The 22318-nt window shown below is 48.9% G+C and overlaps 1 protein-coding gene across 1 annotated transcript in view; it reads right to left on the bottom strand.

Annotated features, from left to right (window-relative positions):
- Positions 1-22318, bottom strand: part of KCNN3 (potassium calcium-activated channel subfamily N member 3) — a 60732-nt gene extending 38414 nt beyond the window's left edge. Inside the window, exon 1 of the mRNA XM_044448491.1 lies at positions 21673-22318. Coding sequence (XP_044304426.1) covers positions 21673-21762 — 90 coding nt within the window. The 5' untranslated portion in view covers positions 21763-22318. The remainder of the gene's footprint in view (positions 1-21672) is intronic.

Below are 22318 nucleotides of genomic sequence, written 5' to 3'. Positions count from 1 at the left end.
TCCTTGCTGACTGAATATGCCTGACTGATTGCACCAGTGTGTATGGACTTCCAGTGATGCACCTGAGCATATGGATGGTCTCTCCACAGGTGGACAACCAGCACAAATTCACTACATTTTTGTTTGACTTTGCATCTGAAGTATGACATTAAAACACCAGTGAGGTCCCTGGAGAAATCTGTCCCCAGTGCCAGCCAAATGTGGCTATGACCACACAAAGGCCAGACCAAGCCGTACTTTTGGCTCCTGCTTGTAAACTTTTCCCGACTTGCCTAAACAAAGGACGCTGCGATCTATTTAAAGGGAGCCAAAAATCCAGGGCCAAGTGCCAGCCAGGCAGCTCAACCCTTCCTGCCCAGGGTGGGGGGTATTACGCATACACACAATCCAGCCAAAGGGGAAGTGGAAAGCACTTGATCCCTTGCATGCAGCCTCCCAAGCGACTCTGGGTCCATTCCTCTGTGTCAACCCACAGAGGGTTCTTCCCCTACCTACCCTGCGAACGTTGCCACGTTGCTACCGGAGTTCCGTGGCAACTGCATCCTTAGGTCCGGCGGTACCTAATTAGTCTTCCTGATGCTAACTTGGCAGAGAAAGGTGAAACGGGAAAAATAGCAGAGCGGAAGAGTTACGGCCAGTGGCCAAGGGCTGTTACCTAGGTAGCAAAGGCTCCAAGCCAAGGGCCGAATTGTACAAGAGGCCGCGGCTGGGCATGAAACAGCCCCAGTGGGAACCTGCTCCAGCATCTGAATTCACCCAGCCCAGAAACCCACCTGGGGGGTAGAAGCCTCCTGGCGCTCAGTGCGGGGCCGTGGTTAACAAGGCCAGGCTTGTTTATCTGCATTATGTATTTTCCAATTTATATGCCGCTCACTAGCCCAACGGGACTCTCTGGTCCCCCTTCAGCCATGAAGCTTGCTGGTGTCTCTGGCCAAGTTCTGAGGCTCAGCCTGACCTACCTCACAGGTTTGCTGTGAGGAAGGGTGTGGAAGAGGGCCATGGAGCGCCACTGTGGGCTCCCTGGAGAAGGGAGGGAGGGAGGGAGGGAGGTCTACGAACGCAGCACAGAGACGAATAAAACACTCACTCCCAGAGTCCCTCTTCCACAATCCTGACCTGAAGAGCCAGCCATGCTGAGAAGCATCTTTGCAGAGAGCATCAAGAGATGGCTTTGGCTCGACTTCCCCATCGGAAGCCCTTCCTTTTTTTGAGCCTTTTACCCCTCGTGGCATCAACAAGCCGACCACGCCTGGCTCGTGCCCGGGGCTTGACAGCCAGCTCCCCGATTGCGAGTGTCGAGATTTTATGATGCTCTTGCGGCTGCCGTGGGATTGCAATTTCATTTCCACAGAAACCCGTCTGGAATCGCCCAGAGTGAAGTGCTAATTAAACAGGAGTGGCTGAGAAGGAAAGCGAGGGAGGGAGGGAGGGGGCATGCCATACGAGGATTCCCTCTCCTCCCGTGGAGGCTTGTGGTGAGCAGGTGTGCATCTGTGGAACATGTCATGGAACAGCACAGGACGATGTGGCATGCGGACAGAGCACTGGCTCTGGGTGCAAGAGGCTCCAGGTTCAAATCCTGCCATCTCCAGATAGACAGGGAAGCCACCTTCCCACCCCGAAATCCTAGGAGAGCCAGTGCCGGTCATGGGAAGGCAACCAGCAAGGGGGCACGACAGCAACATCCTTCCCCTTACTCCTTCTCGCAGCAGCTGGCATTCGGGGGTAGACTTCTGCTGGATGAGGAGGCTCATAAAAGCATAAGAGGAATGCTTATGTTGGATCAGATCAAGGATCTGGTTGCATCTGACTTGTCCAGAGCGCCATTCCCACAGTGGCCAGCCAGGTACCCATGGGAGGCATGGCTTGAGTGTAACGGCACCCTCTCACCCATGATCCCCAGTTACCAGTGTATACAAGCATCCTTGTGTACACTGGGGATGGCACTCGGGGAGGCACAGAGCCAGCCGTCAAGACTAGTGGTCATGGAGAGACTTCTTCTCCATGAATGGACTAGTACCTCTGGAAAGGTGTCCAGATGGGCGCCCGACACGACATCTTTGAGAGGTGAACTCCAGAGATTCCGCGACCACCACCCACTCGGCTTCAAGAGGTGGCCCCTTTGGGCTGTGGGGTGACGACAGAGGGGGAAAGAGGCCTCCCTCCACTTTCTCCACACTGGCAGTTCTCCAGGTTTCATGTTGGGGTTCTCCAGTCCTGCCTTCAGTCCTCACCAATCCCCCCCCCAGAAAACCAGAAGGATTTCACCTTCGTAGCTCCGCCATCCTCAACCTACTGCTCCCCCATGTGCTGGACTCTAGATTCCATCATCCCAAGCCAATGGCTGCAAATGATGTGCACTATAATCCAGTGGGCACCATGTTTGGGAGGAAGCGCCCATGCATGCAAAGACGCTCCTGGGCTCAAACTCTTGCGTTGGCCCCACTCCTCAGCGGGGAGCAGAGGCACCCAGCAGCCCCGGCACGCGCTGCAACGGCCCCGAGCTTCGCCAGATCAATTCCCGGCTCGGCACCCATCCCCCCCCCCCCGCGGCGGGGGACACCCACCCTCCGCACGCAGCTCTTGAGAGACGGAGAAGTAATTGCCTGGTTAAGATTCATGTCAGCGGTAAAAGAAGCCAAGTCAATCGACTCCTTTTCCTAGCAACCTCCCGTCCCTCCTGCACACTGATTTATGCAAGAGGCAGCGCAGTCCATAAAGGCCAGAATCTGTCCACCTAGACGTGGCTTCTTGCAGCCAAATCAGCCTGCCTCCCAGGGGTGGCGGTGGCGGCAGTGCGAGGGGGACCGGCCTTGCCCCATCCATCACTCGGAAGCTGCAAGGAGCTTATGTCATGAGCTCCAGGCTGAAAGGAGCCCCCACACCTGGGATTGCAGACTCTGGCATTCCCGAGGGGTAGACCAGCGTGGCCCCGCACATCCAGGAGAGAAGGAAAAACCGGCCGTGTGCTCAGATCCTGGCTTGCGTCGGTGCTGAACGGAGTGAACAGAATGCTAGTCTTCATGGACCTTCAGTCTGATCCAGCCCTTCGGACGTTCTTTCACGGGGAGGGCTGCCAATTTCGGTGGCTTTAGAAGGGGTTGGCCAATCCGTGGCTGCCAGTCCCAAAGCGCCGTGCTCCCTCCGGGATCACAGGCCATCTGCCACTGTGCACCAATTGCTGGGGATCATGGGCAGGAGGGTCCTGTCGTCGGATGCCCTGGGCAGCTGGTTGGCCCCTGTGTGAACTGAATGCTGGACTAGATGGACTGTAGGTTTGATGCAGCTCTGGGGCTCTGTTAACTCTCATGTGCTTAATCTCTTTTCCTTTTGCGTCGAGCCTTTTAGATTGTATGTCTGACAGCAGGGTCTGTCTTATTGTTAATCTCTGTAAGCTGCTCTGGGAGCTGATTCTGGCTGAAGAGGGTGAGTAAAACGCACTGCAAAACAAGCCAGCATGCAAACTGAATCCATATTTAGTGCCTACGTTTCCCCCTCCACAGTTTTACCCTTCAGCAGCCAAAGGACCCCCAGTCTGGATTAGACATATAGATTTAGGGTTGGGCAGCTTTTCCAGTTCTGGATCAGGACGCTTGCACCCACTTGGAGAAAATATCATGAAGCGCGGCATAACAGCTAGGTACAGATTTAAAGTCAGGGCAGCTCTGTCAGTCTGGGAGGCTTAGCTGAGGCAAGATCGGAGTTTAAGGCATACTTAGCCATTTGTGATGTTTGCATACTTCTTAAATACAATAAAACCTCTAAGCGGTTCACATGCAATCCCTGAAATCGCATTTGACACACAATTCAAACTCAAAACCACTTCAGTTCCAAAAGCAGAGCGAGACACACAAACAGGAAAAGAAAGGGGGCGTCACGATGAATTGAATTAGGAGCCAGGGAAAGCCAAAGTGCCGAAATGCATTTTTAGGAGGCGCCAGAACGGTGCTGCATTTTCTGCCTCTCAAACTGCACAGGGGAGGGTTTCCAGAAGGTCGGGGCCACTACCAAGAAGGCCCTCCGTCAGGGCCTCACTCAGGCGCATTCTGTTAATTCCAGAATGACTTGTAAGGTTTCCTCTTCCAATCCTAAATTTCGGATTGGGTGTTTATAAAGGAAGGTGCTCAGCTGGGTAGCCCAGTCCCAAGTCTGCATGGCAGCGGCATAAACCTGAACACTGCTCGGAAGTGAAGAGCACAGTTTCCTCCACACAGGTGGTGTGGGAGCACAGCTGGGGTCTTGCTACAGCATCCCGACCAGGCAGTAGGGCAGCCCCACAGACAGCACATTACAGTAGCCTCAGGCCCCACACAGCTGCCGTGCTTACTAGCACCCTTCGGGGTCAGGGCAATAGCCACCTCCTAGTTTGGATGGACTTCTGTCCAAGGCCCAGAATGGACACCAACCATCAGGGTAGAACTCCGGTGGCAAATGCTAGGCTCGTGGGATCGTCTTTGCTCTTTGCTCTCCTTTTTCTCAGCTCAATAAATGATCCTCCATGATCCACCACGCAGAGACCTAGCTACAAGATAAGTACTTGGCATTTAAAAATTTTCAGCCGGGAACCTATCTGGAGCACCAGCACTAAATGGAGCTTGCAGACACAGCAGCCTTGGAAAACCCACTCTGGTTGCCCCAGGCTTTCTTCATTTTAGCCAGGTAATTTAGGGCAGTGGGGTGTGTGTGTGTCATTGTGTTCCTACTATTCTCATGCCCGGGAGCCAGAAATCTGCTGCATTAATTTAATTCCTTCATTTCATCTGTGCTCCACCTTTCTACAAAGAAAGGGACTCAAGGCACTCAGAGCAATCATTAATAAAGCTTGATTACAACAATTTTTAAAATGTATCAAAAAACAATTCACTCAGAGGTCTACCTGCAGCTCACCACTCTATCAGCCCAAGGACCGAATTCAACTTCAGAACTCCCAGGTGCTAGATTTCTGTAGTGGGTGGTGCCAAAGTCAAAGGGGAGGGGCCAACATCAAGAGGGCGTGGCCAAACTCTTTTTCACGGCACATAAGGCTTAAAGAGAGACAGTGTGGTGTAGTGGTTAAGAGTGTGGGACTGGGACTCAGGTGATCTGGGTTCTGGCTTGGCCATGTAGCCAGCTCAGTGACTTTGGGCCAGTCGTACACGCTCAGCCCAGCCTACCTCACAGGGTTGTTGTTGTGGGGATAAGACTGAGAACAAGAAGAGTAGAATGCCATAAGCCACTTCTAAGAAAAAAAAGCAGGATGTGAACCAACTAATAGAAACCTGTTGCAAAGCAGGGGGTAGAGGAAAAGTACACAGAAACAAGGCAACCACCAAATCGTTGGTGATTAGAGAAAAGCAGCTCTGGAGGAGGAGCACGGCCATTTGGGAAGACCGAGCAGGCCAGGCTTGGATCCTGGTTGGGCCACACTTTAAGACCTGAGGCCCCACGTCGCGTCACTGCATAAGCCTTGCCTCCAAGGTGCAGAAAGAGACCTACATGGCTCCCGCTCCTTCAACCTCACAACAGTCCTTCGAGGCGGTCCATTCCAACAGAGAGAGAAGATCACTCAGCCAGCTCCAAAGTCCATCAGGAAGCTGAACCTCCGTTTCCCACGCCCGGTTCAGTGCTCTAAGCCAGAAGCAACCTGATTCCCTACAGATGCTTGCGCTTCCCACCCCATCAACCCCAGCCAAAAGGTCAGGGACGATGGGAGTCTGCAGTCCGGGATCATCTGAAGGACGCCAAGGCTTCGGCTCACGTCATTTGGCGGTGGCGTCATTTCCACGCTCCGGAAAACAGACAGAAAACCTCTGAGACAGAATGGAGATGATCTCGGCTGGCTGCAGCGGGAGAGGCTGGAAGGGAAGGGCAGCCCTTGAGATCCGTGGAAAGCAGATGCTCGGCACAGGGTGGGAAGGAATAAGTGCCCGGCACAGCTGCTGGGTTTATGTTTAGTTACATGAAGCTTATTTCTTTCCCTGTGTAGCCAAGTTGAAAGGCCGTCGGAGAGCGGCTGAGCACGAGGGCCATCTGTGCACTGCTGTTGAGAGCGCACACCAGCCAGCTCTGGCTGAATCTCTCCATCACACACACACCCCCCCTCGGAAAACAGCCGCTTCCACGTTCTCCCACAGAGTTTCCAGAGAGCAGCCAGGACTGTGGAAAAAAGGATCTCATTCTTTCATTTTTTCAGAGCGGACCGGCCTTCTCCAACCTGATGACTTTCAGGAGCTGGGACTACATGCTCCATCATCTTCCCACTGCCATAACCAATGGTGGTCAGGGATCCTGGGCCTTCCAGACATCTGGAGGACACCAGACTGGGGAAGGCTGGAGCAGACCACTCCTGGAAGGAGTGGGGAAGCAGGCTGGTAAAACACAGTGGACTAGAAGCTTGCATATTCTGCAGGATGGCTTGTTTGTTTGGCACTCGGCGTGAAAGTTCCCCTCGCCCCCTCCCAAGGAGAATCCGAAAATGCTGGCAGAGGGATGGTTCCCATCAGTGGCCCAACTCCAGTCATTTTTATCTCCACCATAAGCAGGCCTTTTGCCAAGCAAACGAGTCTTTGCTGCCCATTCAAGACCGAGAGAACTAGATATTACTGCAGGCGAGACGCATTTCCCTCCTGCAGCTACCTGTGGAGCGCAACTAAGCTCTGAGGAGAGAGCTGGACCCAGTGGTGTCCACAAGGGGAGGATAAGCGAATCGCTTCCGCATGCCTGGTCTAGCCTTGCTTCTTGACTCTGAGATCTGCTTCCAACGTAGCGATTAAGAGCATAATCGTCACAACGCTAAACCATCTGAGCTCGAGTACCCCGGACCTTGGAAGCACGGGGTCAGCGACAGGGATTCCATCCTTCGCTTAATCCCAGGGGATTCTGGTGGCTTTGATCACACAGCAGCCAACAGCAAGCCCTTTGCACGTTCTCGAAAGACCCCTCTTTGGCTCGGTGATGAGCTCAAACACAGCTGATCACACTCATGGGGTGAGGAAGCATCAAGCTGGGCGTTCCGAGTCTCGGTCTATGAAATTCCTTCTCCCTTCTGTGACAAAAGCACTTAAACTCTATCGACCCGGCTCGGTATCTTCCCAGTGCTGCTTCTCCAGCTTCTCAGACAGAGAACCGCCGTCTCTGCCAGCAGCGATCCTTTTCGCTGAAAAGGGCAAGGAAGATAAAAGCAGCTCTGGGTTCAACTGGACCAGCACTGCATTCACACAGGGGCCAACCAGTGCTCAGGGGAAGCCCACCAGCAGAACAAAGCACTTGCCTGCCCATGTGCCCCAGCCACTGGTGTATTCAGGCATACTGCCTCCCATCCTGGAGGTAACCAGTCACCATGAGGACTAGTAGCCAGGGACAGCCTTCTCCTCCGCGAATTGGTCCAGTCTGCTTCAAAAGTTGCCCAGATTGCTGGCTGTCACCATGGTTTGCCGAAGCAAATTCCACGCTGTTTGAAGACATTTTTTCTTTGCTCTGTCCTGGATCTTCCCCAAACCAGCTTCAGGACAACACACCTGGGCTCTAGGATGATCTAAGAGGGTCTATGCATAATTTTGTACCCGTCTATCTTGTCTCTTCTTTTTTCTCATCAAAACAATCCTAGACTGGGCTCCAAAAGGAAAAGGCAGGGCCTGTACCATGAAGCTGGGACTCTCCCCCTCTGTGACCTTCCTGGGAGTTTGGTCTCCCCAACTTTCCACTTCTCCACTGACCTTATGCTTTCTGACAGCTGCCTGACACAAATAAATGCGGCCCATTTTCCCTCCCCCCCGCTCCCCAGCCCCTGTCTGAAGAGGGAATGAATTTAAATCAACGAGCAAAGAAGCCAACTCACTCCAAATTAATACGGACAGCTCACTCCCGAACAGAATACACTTTAAACGCGGCAATCCATCATGGGAATCACGGATCAACGTAGAGGCAAGAAGGCGTCTGGGGTGTGGGGTGCTAAAAAAGGCACAGCCAGCTCACCCCTGTTAGAAGCACTGAACTGAGAGTGCTCCCCCAGCAGCATCAAAAGGTTGCTCCACCCCGAAGAGTGGATGATTGGAGCCGCAACTGGTCCCACAATTGAACAGTGGAATCTTTATCCTGGCATGCACAGATCCACAAACCCTGAAGAAAGCTGAGTAGGGCTCAAAAAGCATGGTTCTAGACCTCAAGAATATGATACTTGGGGATCATTTGTTGGATTGTTCTAAGTGAAGTGATAAGCTGACACACTGGGCTGAAAGCAACACAATGAGATTCAAGACAAGTGCCAAGTCCTCCACCTCGGAAAAAGAAAGCAAAGGCATCGATACAAGATGGGGAATACGTGGCTCGACAGAACTGAAAAGGAAAAAGATCTCAGAGTAATTGTGGAAAAGAGGCTAAACAAGACCCAACTATGTGATGCAGTCACCAAAAGGGCAAATGGTGACTGGGATGCATTAATAGAATATTACTTCCAATATTGGGATGCATTAATAGAATATTACTTCCAAATCATGAGAGAAGAGGAGTAGTTTCCCTTATATTCCTCACTAGTCAGACCTCACCTGGAAGACTGTGTCCAGTTCTGGGCACCAAAGATTTCAGAAAGATGCAGGAAAATTAGAAACAGTCCAGCGGAGGGCAGCAAAAAAGATCCAGGGTTTGGAAACCCTGCCCTGTAAGGAGAGACTGGGAAAACTGGGCATGTTCAGCCTTGAGAAGAGACGACTGAGGGGGGACATGGTATCCCTCTAGAAGTCCCTCAAGGCTGTCACAAAGAGGAAGGTCAAGATCTCTTCTTGCTGATGCCAGAATGTAGGACAGGGAATAATCAATTTAAGTTGTGACAACCCAGATTCAGGCTGGACATCAGGAAAAGCTTCCTCACTGCCAGAGCAACACGACAGTGGGGCCAGCTGCCTGGAGAGGTGGGGGGCTCTCCCACAGTGGAGACATTCAAGGAGAAACTGGGCAGCCATCTGAGTGGGATAGTGTAAACTGCTGTCCTGCAACAGCAGGGGGTGGACCTGATGGCCTTCATGGACCCTTCCAACTCTACTGTTCTATGATTCTAAGTGGCCATAGTCAGACAAATTTCAGAAGCTGGGACTCTGAAGAAAACAAAATAAATAGAAACCAATGAGAGGGCCTATGTTACTTTGCGTCTCTTTATACACCAGGGGTCGGCAACTTGAGGCCCTCCAGATACCTTGGCCACCAACACCCATTAGCCAATGATGTGGCCTCATGGGAGTTACAGGACAAACCTCTTGAAAGCCAGAAGTTGTAAAGCCCTGAAGTAGTCACTACTTGAATGGGTAGTTAAAAAAAAAACCACTGAATTTTGCAGAAGCTACATTCCTCAGGCTACAGGAGTTTTCATTAAGAAAAAAAGATGCCATCAGAATGTAAGACAATTGTTCTGACAGGCTGACAGAACTGAAAATACAGCCTCAAGAAGCAAAGCATTCAGCTGCCGAAACGGCGCACTTAAAAAATGTCAGCAAAATATGCAATCTTCCATATTGCACCATGTCTCTGATGGCGGCGGGATGGCTAGAAGTTCAAATGTGGAGAGAAATGCTATTTGCCATGGCAAGCTTGCCACCACCTTCTGGAGACTCTCACTCTGGAGATACTTGGAGAATCAGAAGAATATTTTTAGTACAGGAACTGCCCCCCATCCTCATCCCCAGGTTGGAGGTGGAGGACGGGAGACACCACAGCTTGCCCCGGACTTCGTGTTGAGATCTGGAGACAAGGAACAAACTGCCCGCTTCCCCAGCGGATGGCAAGAGTTGAGACCACATATTTTGGAGCTGGCCACCAAAGCAAGTTGAACTCCTTAGAGAGATAGGAAACAGTCTAATTAGGGTTTATATTTCTATTATACATGAGTGGGGAGCTGTCTGGAGGCGGGGATCAGACTAGATGGCCTGGGAGACCCCTTCTGACTCACTATGCTTCTATGGAGAAAACTACCAACTCAGTCTTTTTCGTACTGGCCCCGTAACTCCGGAGCTTTCTCCTGACGTATGGCCCCTTAGCTTTTAGATGAGCCTTTGAATGATGTCAGTTTATGTCTTATGAAAAGTGCCATTCCCGGCCTTGCGGTTTTTAGTTTTATAATCGGGCTGTCTGCAAACAAATGTTGCATTAAATGTTTCATGTTATTTGGATTAGCTTTGTCAGCTGCCGTGGGCCAGCTTTGCCCTGAGAGGCAGCGTGTGTATTTTTCATGCAAAAGGACCAGGGAAATAGTGCGCTGCCTTCACATGCTGGTCATGACCAACAGATGCCTCCCTGCAGGATGGACTCAAGGGAAGATTGGGCAACGTTCATCAGAAAGCAAGAGACGGGCGGCCTGCAGATCAGTAATTAGCTAGTTACGTTGAAAGCAGAAAAGTTGGCAGAAGGAAGCCAGGAAATCCTCAAAGCCCGCAGGAGTTTCTGTCTATCATTACTTGCAGGCTTTCCATGAATCAAGATCAAATCTATCCCACATCGCCAGTCTGTTCTCCCCTTTTCTCTCTTTAGGACGCAGCTTCTTGGCCACAGCAGGGTGGAATGGGGAAGGGCGCAGCCCTGGCAGCCGGGAACCTACACACCCTAATCCTGCCATGATGCAGAATTGCCGCACCATGTTTGGTGCCAAGAGATTGTCCAGGAGCCCCTCATTCAGGAGGAGGCAGATACAGGGGTGAACAGTGACTTCCGGGCCCTGTTCTCGCACACAGTGAGATCCTCCAATATGGGGGTGGGGGCAGAAACTCCCCAATCCAGCCTCCCCTTTGCCTTTTTCCTCCTGGCTTGAGTCTGCTTCACATTCTCAACCCTTTATTCTTTGAAAGGATAATCAGGGTCGTTGGATTCAAGAAAACGGCAGAGAAGCAAAATCTGAAAGCGCTCTCTGGACTGTTTGTGTGTTTCCAAGCTCTCTGGAAGTTACAACATTCTGTTGCTCAGCGTCAGCTTTTCGGTGGCATAGCCTTATAATAAATGAATACATGGAAGGTCATAGGCACAAGACATCCCTGGAGAACATTCTCCAGGGTTTCCCAAAGGGCAGAATGACTGAAGGGCCTTCAGTGTGGTGGCTCCTCTCCTGTGGAACTCCCTGCCTCTGGAGACCAGGAAGGGAGACGCTTTATGTTGGTTTTGGTGCCTCCTGAATACTTCTTAGCAAGACTTCCTTGCTGACCAGCCACAAAAGTTATCCTTTCAAAATATATTTCCCTTGGTGTGTTTATTTGTTCTGCCTTTTTTAATGCTCACTGCTATGGAATCTGTCCAGATATGGTAGGGCATACAGATATGGTAGATAGATAAATAATCCCAAGGTCACTACTTGGACCAGGTGGCCACTGCCAAGCTACCTGGGGGAAGTGAGGAGAAGCAGGGGATCCCTTGCTGGAAAAGGGATATGAGCAAATCTACTTCATAAGCAGCGCTGCGTGGAGAGAACAGAGGTGCTTAATGAGGCATTTAGAGAGGTAGCTCCCCCCTTCTCCACACCTGCAGTCCCCACCTGCAGTCACCTGGCCAGCAAGGGCTCCGACAGCCAAGTTCCCCCGGCTCCCGCTTACCTCTGGAAGGCTTTCAGTAATGAAAAGACAACGGAGACATCTCGCACCTTGAGCATGTTTGCTAAAAAAGACCCTTCCTCTGTATATTGCTGTGAGCCACCTCTGGTATAAGACGAAGCTTTTAGGGATGGCTTAGATTTATTTTTAATTTGCCCAGTGTCCTCTCTCTGGCTGAAATACAAACAGCAAAAAGACTCAAGTGCCTTCCACTCAAGTAAAAATGCAAAAAACGGGGAAACTACTTAAAGGAAAAAGATGCGAGAAACTAACAGCAAGGAAGAGGGGAAAAACCCGCAGTGAAGAGCTAAAGCCTGCAGCTCGTTCAGTTTACAGAAGTCTTGCTCCTGGTAGAGGTTGGCTTGTTGACTTTGAGATAAACTGTATCTTCGTGGTGCTCAGAAAAGAAACGCCTGGAAATTCGTGAGCCACCGGTCATACTCTGCTTGGGGACGTGAGATATTTATTTATTTATTCATTTAGAAAATTTCTAGGCCGCCCCATTCACCAAAGCCTCGGGGCAGCTTATAAATAAATAAATTAAAATACATAAATAACAATATAAAATACACATAACTGTATAAAATAAGTCGCCCTGGCCAAAAAACTTTAAAATAAAAATAACATTAACAATTAAAATGATGCTTGAATAAAAAGGTCTTCGCCTGGCACCGAAAAACAAATGACGGCACCAGGCGGACCTCTCTGGGGAGCGCATTCCATAGACTGGGCGCCACTGCAGAGAAAGCCCTCCTCCGAGTACCTATCCTCCTAATTTCCTTCCCGGAGGGTTCCCGGAGAAGGGCCTCTCCCACTGATCTCAGGGGGCGGGCGGGCATATATGGACGTAAGCGATCCTTCAGGTAGCCAGGACCCAAGCCGTTTAGGGCTTTGTAAGTGATACTTTCTTCAGGACCGGTCGGACTACCGCCTCCTTTAAAGAGGCAGGTACCCGACCCTCCCTCAGAGAAGCGTTAACCACTTCCAAGATCCAGATCCCAATCCCGTGCTTGGCGTTATTTATTAACCAAGACGGGCAAGGGTCCAATAGGCAAGTGGTGGGACGTACTTGTCCAAGCACCTTGTCCACATCATCAGGCCGCAATAACTGAAATTCATCCATTAATTTTGGACCAGACGGCAGCACTGGTGTCCCCCAGAAACCTCTGAGTCACTAGTAGAGTCTAGCTCGTGACAAATCTGAGTGATTTTCTCCCTGAAATGCTTGGCAAAGTCGTCACAGCAGGCCTTTGAGGGTGAAACCAGATCTTTCTTGGGGCCAGGATAAACCAGGCCATGTACCACTCGAAAAAGCTCCGCCGGACGGCATTTTGAGGAGGCAATGGAGATGGAGAAGAATTTCTTTTTCGCCGCCCTCACCGCCACAGCATAGGCCCGATAATGGGCTCCTAAGCGTGTTCGGTCAGATTCATCCCGTGATTTCCTCCACCTACGCCCTAGCCGTCTCCCAGCCTGCTTCATCGCCCACAATTCAGGTGTATACCAAGGGGAAGAGCGGGCTCTGCCCGGTGGGAGAGGACGCTTAGGAGCGATCGTGTCAACAGCCCTGGTCATCTCCTCGTTCCACAGTTCGACCAGGGCCTCGACAGGAGCACCAGTCTTGTCAGCCAGAAACTCCCCCAGGGCCTTCAGGAATCCATCCTTTTCCGTGCCGTGTCGGGTCTCTCCAGCCAAAGGCCAACCAACACACTAACCACAATATCGGCCTGTCCCAGCTCACTCCTTCAGGACAGTCAGCTTGTTCTAAAAAATCGAGCATCATGAGCACTGGGCATGACTATGTGCATCAAACGCCCACAGACCCCTGCAGTTCTGGGCTCCTTTGGATGGGTTGATAGGATGAGTGCCTGCACTTCAAATTTGGTACAGCCTGCAAGACTTCTGGGATTCGAGGAAATGTTAAAAGAGCTATTGGTTCCTGTGCACACGAGAAAAGGGCATTTATAACAAAGGAGGCTTTCTCAAGATGGAGAGGTACAGCAGAGAGCAGAATGGACTTCCAGAATTACCTATTGCTAACACTCCACTGTGGATACAGCTGGGGATGCCGAAGAAATGATGAACGGGCTGCAGCAATTCCTTTACGAGGAAAGGTTATGAGGTCTGGGACCGTTCAGCTTAGGAAAAAGCCGGTGAAGGGAGACATGAGTGAAATGTATAAAATCACACTTGCCATGAAGAAAGTACAGAGGGAAACAGTTTCCTTCCCTCTTGTTGCCAGCAGAGACATCCGAGCAAAGTGAAGGGTTGGCAGTTTGAGAGAGATAAAGGGAAGGCTTGCCCTGGAATGATGGAATGCAGCACCCCAAAATGGAGTGATGGGTGCTAATTTTGATGCCCTTAAAGGTGGTGAGTTCATGCGGGAGAAGGTTGCCAAGGGCTACTAGTCGTGGTGGGTCTGTGCTCCCGCCAGTGGTAGAGGCAGCCTGGGTACCGCCATGGCTGGGGATTATGGGCAGGAGGGTGCCTTTGCCCTCCTGTCTGGCTGGTGCATTTCTCACAGGATAGTGGATGAAATGGACTCCCAGGCTGACCCAGCCAAGCTCTTCTTGCATCCTTTTATTTTTCTGCACTTGTACTAATACACAAGGAGCAGGATGCAGCTTTCTAGATGTAGCCAGACTCACAACTTCCAGCAGCCCCAGCCACCACAGGCAGGGGTGTGGGGTGCTTGGGGTTGCCACTCAGCAACATCTGGGGGTCTGTGTGCCCTTCCCCAACTTTGCCATACTTGAATCCAGCTGCAATCATGCTCCAAAATTCGCCCTTCTCAGAATTCTGCAATGCTTTCCCTCTGATACAAACACAAGTATTGTTACACAGAAAGCATACAAAGTATTGCACACAGGTCAAAAATGGTGTTGAATGTGTTACCTTGAGGGAAATCGCTTGCAAGTACCAAAATTGCACACAAAATATGCACCGTTGGAGAAAGGGAAGGTTCCTAAAAATACACATGCAGAATTTTGTGCAAATCTCTAAAAAATCTCGGAAAGATGTGAAAATGAAACCAGAGGAAGGTCAGACTGGAAACATGAGAAATGGGAAAGGACAGATTTGTCCGTCTCTAGACCCGACGAGGAGCGTGCCAGCCCAGTTCAGAGATTCACACCACGAGGGCAGAAGACTGAGAAGCAATTCCATCTGGCGGAGAGCATTTTAACAGGCAAGGAAAATGCACCCAGAGGAGTCGTTCCTTCCTGCAGCTTTCCTGGCATGATATGGCGCTAATAAAATCTGTGGGGAGAGGACGAAGGATTGACGGGTCAAGATGACCGTAGCAATGGCAGATCACGAAGGAACTGCTGGTGGGGGAGAGAGAAAGGGTGTTTTTAATTATAAGCCATTATGGAATGAGGGGCAGTGGGAATCACGATGCTTTTCCACCTCTTCATTTTTTGGTCTTCCATGGGAGACAATTGAGATGGGGTGTAAGCAGTGGGGTGCCTGTGTCTTGAGAGTGCACAAATGCGACTCTCAACTCATGCATTTTCTCACTGCTCTGAGGTCACAGTTATTCATTCCTTTCAATATACTGTGTCACAATTTCCAGTCGGTGTCCAAGGAAAAGAGCACACAAATATATTCCAACTGCAATTAAAAAATCCAGAGTGATAATAAAATACCAAGTTCTCTAGCAAATTTAGTGCTTAAAAACAACTTAAAACAGAGGGAGAGGAGAAGGGAAACATGGCTGACCCATCAGTCAGCCTGAAAGATGACTTCATTTTTCCTCTTCCCTCCCCATCCCTTTTTCCTTGCATGTCATGAGTTTTAGATTGCAAGCCAGGGTGGTGGCGGGGGAGAGACACTCTTGCTTTACTGATTCATTGTAAGCTGCTCTGGAGGTTTTGGAGCTGAAATATGATATAACAATACTTTAAAGAAATAATGAATGCTGAGGTCTCCCACAGATGCTGAAATTCTAATGGGGTTGGTTGTATCTGGAAGAGGGATATCCTAAATTACAGACACCAACAGAGAGGACGCTTTTCTCTGAGCTGTTGAATGATGAGCTTTTGTAAGAAGTGGGACAACCATGAGATTTTGGCAAGAGTTCAGGCAGATCTATATGGGAACAGATGACTTCTCAAGTCCTAAACTATTCATAATTTTAAACTGTATTAACCGTTCATTTGATTCCATTTCTATACAGCTAAACAGCAGCAGCTCTCTGTACAGTTTAGAACAATTCATAAGAAGCAAATAAAATGCAAGACATAAAATTTAAAACTGTTTGAACAGCAAACAACCATTTCAATAAAAACAGAAGACTGGTTATACTTTCACGACTGGCAGTATAATGATTTTAAAGAAATAAGTAACAGAATAGGAAGAAGAGAATAAGACAGCTAACCTAAATGCCCCAATCTTACACTCTTACATACCACAAAATGCTGGGAGTAAAGGACAGGCTGCATCTAGCCCCCCTCAAAATGACCAACTGGCGCCAGGCAGGGTGGATGAAAATAATTTTTTAATAATTCAGATTTTTAAATGTTATGTTAGATTTTTAAATGAAATGCTTTTTGAGGAAAACTCTATCTAAAGATAGTTTTCTACTTAAGATATATTACAGTCCAAAGGTTATTCCTCATGCAATAAGGATTAGTTTTTAATTATGCAGCATGAGGCTGTCTATTCATGCAATCTTTACATTTTTTGGTAAACGAATTCCATTAATCCATTCACAATGTCATGCTCTTCCAGAGGTTTCTGGAAGATTATTGGGTATTTTTTTCTCTCTAGAAGATATTATCACAGATGCTTGGTTTTACAGTTCTCAGAACTATGCATTTGTATCTGCAGAGATCACATGCCTCTTTTTTAAAGCAAAAATGTTACAAAATGAGCATACAGAGTTGAGAAAAAGGCCTTAATTGCAAATCTATGTATACAGATTTACCTCTTAAGTGTTAAGTTTCAGAATTTCAACAAATAGAAGGTTGTTGGGAAAGGAATAGATCAGCACAGAAAAAGCTAAGTGTGAGGAGGGAGGCAAGCAGTAAAAATGAAAGTGCTCGCTTTTGAGCAAAATACTCCACAAGTCTTTGGACCTGAGGTTTTTCCCATTATTCTTTCCCTGAAGGAGAAAACTTTTAATAGCAGTCCATAAAAAGAACACTGGGAATATTTGAATGAAGTTCCGCTACCTACAGGTAAGGCAGGCATGCATGTAAACCCGTGATTTAAATCTAGTCTTACTGCCTAGTGATTTAAATCATGATTTAATCTGTAATTTGATTTGTGTACATCAAGTCCACCCTGGCACCGGATGGGTCTCAGTGGAGAGATCGTTCCTAAATTTGGGGGCAACCCCCAAAAAGGCCCTCTTGCCTGCTTCTGTGTTCCCAGCTTCCTCGGAGGTGGCACATGGAGGAAGTTCTTGGATGCTGATGATAGTACCTGGGTAGATTCAGTTTGGGAAAGGTGTTACTGCAGGTGTTGTAGACCAGAGCAGTTCCAGCCTCTGTAAGTCAATACTCCAACCTTAAACCCATCCTGGTAGGAAATTGGCAGCCTCTCAATGGAGGCTTTCCATGCTGATGAAACTATTTTGGGGCTTTGGAGTTCAGCACCATGGAGAGCTCCTATAAATTCAGGACAGAAGCCACATCGAATAAGGGTAAAGGCTGCAACCCCAAACCCCACCTCTCCTAAAAAAAAAATAAAAAATAAAATCTAAATATCTGCGGGGGGGAGGGGGTTTAAAAATAATTCCTCCCACTACTTCTGCTTACCCCACTTTCCCAGGCCATTCCACCTATGATTTGATTAGATCTATGATCTGATGTCTTTTTCCAAACTAAAACCTTAACTGAGGAATTAGGACAATATGAATATGAGCTTTAGATGGCATGTTAGGACATCTCTTTTAGGGAATATTGAGGATAAGTCGCAGATTTAATGTTAAAGATTTAATGTTTCACACTGAAACCTGGCTCTGTGGCTGCAATTTAGCCTGCTCTGTGTTTCCACTTCCATGTTTTAGCTGGTTTTCAAGGGTGCCCTGTACTGGACAGAGAGAGGGGTACAAAGATTGCTTATTAAGGGTGCAACCCTACATGTTTGGACAAAAAAGTCCTATAGAGCCCCCTTTTTATGTCCAGGAACAATTAAAGGCTCCTGCGTGCTCCCAAATATAAGCAACTTAGAGTCAGAAGGTACTTCCAAGGTCATCTAGCCCAACCCCAGGTTCAGTGCAGAGCTGTGAAATGCTAGTTGAGATTAGAGGATTTTTTCTGTCTCAACAGTCACATAATTGTCCACGAAATTACTTATTTCACAGGCAAGACATGTGCGAACTTCCAGGCATTGCTGGATTTCAACTCCCATCATTTCTAACAATTGGTTAGACTGGTTAAGGCTGATGGGAACTGAAATCCAACAATGGCTAGAAGGTCACAAATGCCCCTGCTCCTGTCTTAATGAGGGGGTGCCAGGTTGCTACTGGGAGATTCACTGCCCCACTTAAAATGATCACCTCAGGCCAGCGGTAGTTCGTCATATACATCCCAATGTCCTGATCGCCACTCACAGATCTCAAAGTCCACAAAACAAGACCAAGGAGGGACAAAGAAATGGGTGGTGGAAGTTGTGGGGGCCCCCCCATCCTTCTAGTGGGGACGTTAAAAAGGAGGGCCTATTTGCCCCCTGGCTGCATTTGGGCAACCCTATTGCAAGCTGACAAACCACATCAACCAAAATCCCCCCTAAATACCACAGGGGTCTCATGGGGTCCTTGTTCCAGGTCTAACCTGCTTCGCTCTCCTTCCTCGTCCTCTTCTTTGATGGATACCACCCCAGTCCCGCTTCCATGTGCCTCTCCGCCACCTCCATTTCAATGCCGTCTGAAATGCACTCTGCACGCACTCTGAGGAAAGGCCTGAGCCAGGCGTCCCGGGGCTTTCTTCCAGGGAAAAGCCCCACACTGCTAGGGCATGGGTTGGACAGGCCACACGTGGGAAGCGGGGTGCAGCTTAGTGTCCCCTCCGGAAAGACCAGCTGAGAGCCGGGGTATTTTGTGTGTGCAGGAGAAGATGGAGTGACCGGAATAAAATGGAAAGACGTGCCAAGAAATGGCACCGGCTCCTCCGGTCGCCATGGAAACCCACGGCCTGCCGGCAGCCGCAAAAGGGCCTTCAGTCTCACTGCCGCCCTCCGCCTGGCCTTGGGAGGCCCCATCCGGCCTGCGCCCCAAAACTGCAGGGCCCCGTGGGGCGCCGTCCCCACATCCTTGAGGACTGCCGGGGGGGCGGAAAGGCGAGACCCAGAAGAAAGGGAACCACATGCCTCGCCAGGCAGGAGGCCCAAGAAGGGCTCACCACACCCAAATTTGAGGGAGAGGAAGGGGAGACGGAGAGAGAAGCCGTTTCCATGGCAGCCATCTCCAGGCCTAGCGAGGCAGCGCGCCTGGCGTCTGGCAAACCGAGGAGGCCATGGTGCAGAAGTGGGGGATGCCCAGCCAAAGCAGCCCCACGGGCAGCCCCCTGCACCACCCCGTTACTCGCTGCAAATCGGGGCCGGGCCGCCTTCCAATCTAGCCAGGCAGAGCTCATTTTATACTCTTATTATGTATCTCTCCCCACCAGCTTTTCTCTGGCAAGGAATGTGTGGCACTTCGCAGGGATTCCCTCCCAATTTTATCCTCCTAGCAGCCCTGCAAGGTAGGTCAGATCGAGAGGCAGGGCCTGGCCCAAGCCTGCCAGGCAGCTCCATAGCCGAGGAGCAACTGGGCTCGCCCCACTCCAGCACTAACCACTACACCATACTGCAGAGGTCCTCAACCTTTCCAGGCCCATGGGCACGGTTGGGAATTTGAGAAACTGCCGTTGGCACCACCACAGAACGGCTGCTTTGGAGTCTGCTTGCCACATATAAGGATCTTCGACTGCATCTTATTCAGCAAAAGCTTTTCATTTCATATTTACTGGATATCGCAACACCTCTCTGACGAAGGATGGTTTGTTTAATTGCTGGCACTGCAATACAGTCAGTGCTTCTTTTAAGCATCTGTTTGGGTAATGTCCAGTCATTGCTTCTTTTTTACAGAGATAAATATATACTGGGACAGTCCTTAATATTCAGTGGTATACACACTCTTCTAAATTATTCACCTGCTTTGTGCAAATTGACAAATAGAAGGGGAAATGGATTCCCTATATCCTTTTGCCAGCTAAAATTCTGATATTACAACGCAGAAAGGATAAGCACACCCAGGGCTTTTTTTGTCATAGAATGCAGAGGAACGGCGTTCCGGCACCTTTTTTTGTTGGATTTTTCCAAGTGATTTTGAATCGCCCTGTCGGGCGTAGCAGGTCGGCGGCAAAAATCATTAAAATGGTGCATGCGGGCTGCTTGTGTGTTGGCGCTGATTCTGAGGGCGCTGCTCAGCTTGGGATGCTGCTCAGCTTGGGATTGGTGTGTGTGCTTACTGCCGGCGGCAACCATTATTATTATTATTATTATTATTATTATTATTATTATTATTAATACTATTATTACATTTCTATGCCGCCCCTTGCCGAAACCTCGGGACCATTATGTTTATGTGTGTATAGAGTGACTGGCTACGTGCAAAAGGTAAATAAGTTCTTTATTTCAAAAAAAGTTGGTGAACTGAAAATCTTTTTTAGTGTCAAAGTGTGACCCCAAGACGTGAGTTCCGGCACTTTTTTTTTTTTTTTTTTTACAAAAAAAGCATTGAGCACACCACCTCCCAGAATACAATTTAGTTTCTGGGGATCTGGAAACACTTTCTGTATAAGGACTGGTGGCATATAATTGCCAACTTTAAATGGATACCTTCTCGGATTTTGGATCTGCTTTTGTTGAGGTTTACTGCTAGGAAGCTGTATGCATTTCATACAAATGCACATACAAAAAAGAAACATTTTTAAGGAAATAATTTTTTAAAAACTGATATGCATACAGGCACCATGCTGAGGATCCGTGGCTTACTGGGTCTTGAGCCTTTGAGGAGACCCAGGTGGCTTTCTGGTACATCTGCCAACTCCAAAAACGGTGGCTTAATCCTGCCCACCTCCCTATACCCTTTATATGAGAGCTCAAGTACACGCCATTTCTTTCAGCTGTGCTCTTGCCTACAATTTGAGAAGGGCTACCATGCTAATTCTGTTACGGCAAACATAAAGAGTTGCAGCAGTCTAAAAACTAACAGATTTATTGCAGTATATGATTCCACAGACCTACTTTGACAGAAGCCAGACTGTTAACTGGAACACACACACACACACACACACACACACACTGGCATGGAGGGAAAGGGGGGTCTGTTACCCACAAAATCCAAAGACAAGAGTGTTCCAAAAGGATAATCCAGGAGGACCTCATCAAGACCAAAGCGTACACAAGAGAAGCACCGTGATTATTCCAAAGAGCAATTGATGGAAATAACACCAGTTCTGGCCCAATGAGCAAACCTTAGTCCCAACCAAATAAAATCAAAGTTGCCAGCACATTTGAATTTCCAGCAATCTAAGATCTTTCAGGCCAGGAAGGCAGAGAAATCACCTGAAAAAAAGCACTTCTTTTGGCTTGGCCAGCACTCAAGCCTGAACTCAGAAGCCTGCAATGACCGTTATACATACTGCTCCTTACACCAAGGAGTTCAGGGTGACATGCTTGATTCTTTTAAGGGCCAGACGAAACCCTTATATTTTCCCAGAATTTTACTGTTTAATTAGTTTTATTCTGAGTTTTAATATTGAGGTTGGATGCAGTGCCTTGTTTCATTGTATATTTTCATGTTTATTTCCCTTTTCTTTTTCTTGTAAGCCATCCTGAGACACTTGTAGCGGATGGCCTAGAAAAGTTTTAAATTAATAAATAAATAAATGCAGGGGCTTCTTTGCTCTGCCATCAATTTCATCCCTGCAACTTAATTGCCAGGTGGAAGACAAGGTCAACCCATGAATTTCACAACAGATTTGAGCCTCGGTTTTCCCCACACGCTCCAGTCTAACACTGTATTATTGCTCTATCCTACTGTTCTGCTGAAGGTTTTAAAAAGAAATAGGAGAAAAAGCCCACAACAAAAAGCACATCATCATCCCCATCCCGTATCAACTCCAGAACTGCAGGGACATACCTGTACTTCACGGGTGTGGTACGCAATTATGAGCCCCAATAAAATGACTGTGGAGAGGCTGATAAGGCATTTCAGTGCCAGAGAGAACATGGAGCCCTGGGAAGCAAAGAAAGAAATAGCAGGTTAAAGAGATACGGGCCAGAAAACCAGAAGTTTCTTTCCAGTACAGACGAGTTTGCAAGTGTCTCAGTGTATCTGCAGAGTAGCAATGCCAAGTGACCTTCAGGTCTGTCCTGTCCCACAGCCTCAGCTTTGCTTTTCATTCAAACAGACCGGCAATTATCACAACAAATTTGTCACAGCGTCAGAGGAGGGTGTGACTGCTGCTTCCAACAATAAGCGTTATTAAGCGTGATTAACAATAAGAGCAGCGGTAAGGCCAGGACAACGTAGAAATGTCCCCTTTTCTAAGTAGGGGATTCTGACCCTGAATCCTAGTATTGTGGGTGGAAAATAGGGAGGGAAATACTTTGTCCTTGATTCTCTGCCCACATGCTTACTTAAAGGAGAACTGAGGGCTGCCAGAGAAAAATGCCACACTCCTGCTTGGGCGACGTTTCGAGGAAAAAGGTGGTGGGCCAGTTCAGATCGGGGGCCCGGCCATCTAAAAAGAAGGAAAGCGGTGGAGCTTGACTTGCCCAAAGGG

The sequence above is a fragment of the Varanus komodoensis genome, unplaced genomic scaffold (assembly GCF_004798865.1).
Source record: "Varanus komodoensis strain SLA01 unplaced genomic scaffold, ASM479886v1 scaffold55, whole genome shotgun sequence".
NCBI lineage: Eukaryota > Metazoa > Chordata > Lepidosauria > Squamata > Varanidae > Varanus > Varanus komodoensis.
Note: the sequence above shows the minus strand (reverse complement) of the source record. Positions and strands in the feature narration are given on the sequence as shown.